At 55.0% G+C, this 1,139-nt stretch overlaps 1 protein-coding gene across 1 annotated transcript; it reads left to right on the top strand.

Annotated features, from left to right (window-relative positions):
* Positions 1-47: 47 nt before the first annotated feature.
* LOC105462360 (collagen alpha-1(I) chain-like) lies at positions 48-1,108 on the top strand (the record flags this gene model as incomplete). Its single annotated transcript, XM_011708883.1, has 1 exon — positions 48-1,108. A coding segment is annotated over one exon (1,061 nt), but the record flags the coding sequence as incomplete, so codon positions are not given.
* Positions 1,109-1,139: the final 31 nt, after the last annotated feature.

The raw sequence follows: 1,139 nt of genomic DNA, 5'->3' as shown, positions 1-1,139 counted from the left end.
CCAGGCGGATATCCAGGAACAGGAGGAACAAACGGTTTTCCTGGAAGTCAGCAAGGTGGACCATCTACCGGCTATCCTAGTGGTAGACCAGGAGCGCAAAGACCAGGAGGCTACCCGAGTGGCCCAGGCCCGCAAGGACCAGGTTATCCAAGCGGCCCAGGTCCACAAGGGCCAGGAGGACTCCCTGGTGGACCAGGCCCACAAGGGCCAGGGGGATTCCCTGGTGGACCAGAAACGCAAGGGCCAGGAGGATTCCCGGGTACTGGGCATCCGGTAGGTCCTGGCGGACCTGGAGAATACACGCATGAAGATGATGGATCATATAACGAAGGTGATTATTCAGCTATTCCGGGCGAGCCTGGTCGCGATTATCCTATCTACAGTGAAATTCTGGAGACCGGTTTCCGTTGCGATGCCCAACAATTCCCTGGTTACTACGCCGACGTGGAAGCCCAGTGCCAAGTTTTTCATGTATGTGCCAACAATAAGACTTTTGATTTCCTTTGTCCGAATGGAACAATTTTCCATCAACAATTTTTCGTTTGTGTATGGTGGAATCAATTCGACTGCAACTCCGCACCAAGTCTTTACTATTTAAATGAAAATATTTATGACTATACTATAATGGGAAGTCAAGGACCTTCTGGACCTAGTACTTATCCAGGAGTTCCAGGCGCTCCTAGTGGACCAAGTTATCCGAGCAGTCCACAACGTCCTGGCGGCCCAGGTTATCCCGGAGAACCTCAAGGTCCGTCAGGACCAAGCGGTTATCCGGGTAGTCCGCAAGGACCAACAGGTCCGAGCGGTCCGAGCAGTATTCCTGGACGACCAGGAGCTCCATCCGGTCCAGGACCCGCATATTTAGGTCCGCCATCAGGACCAGGCGGACCCGGATATCCCGGAAGACCTGAAGGACCTTCCGGTCCTTCTGTACCATCGATGAGACCTCAAGGGCCTAGTGGTCCGGGTTACCCAGGACCGGGTGGACCATCTCCAGGCTATCCAGGACAACCTCAAGGGCCCACTGCTCCACAAGGTCCAAGCCGCTTCCCGGGTGCACCGGGTGATCGTCCACAAGGACCTAGTGGTCCAAATGGATATCCTAGCGGTAGACCAAGCGGCCCATCGTTCCCAAGTGG

This window comes from Wasmannia auropunctata, unplaced genomic scaffold, assembly GCF_000956235.1.
Source record: "Wasmannia auropunctata unplaced genomic scaffold, wasmannia.A_1.0 LD265206.1, whole genome shotgun sequence".
Taxonomy (NCBI): domain Eukaryota; kingdom Metazoa; phylum Arthropoda; class Insecta; order Hymenoptera; family Formicidae; genus Wasmannia; species Wasmannia auropunctata.
The sequence above is the reverse complement of the archived record's forward strand: the minus strand, read 5'-3'. Positions and strand labels throughout refer to the sequence as shown.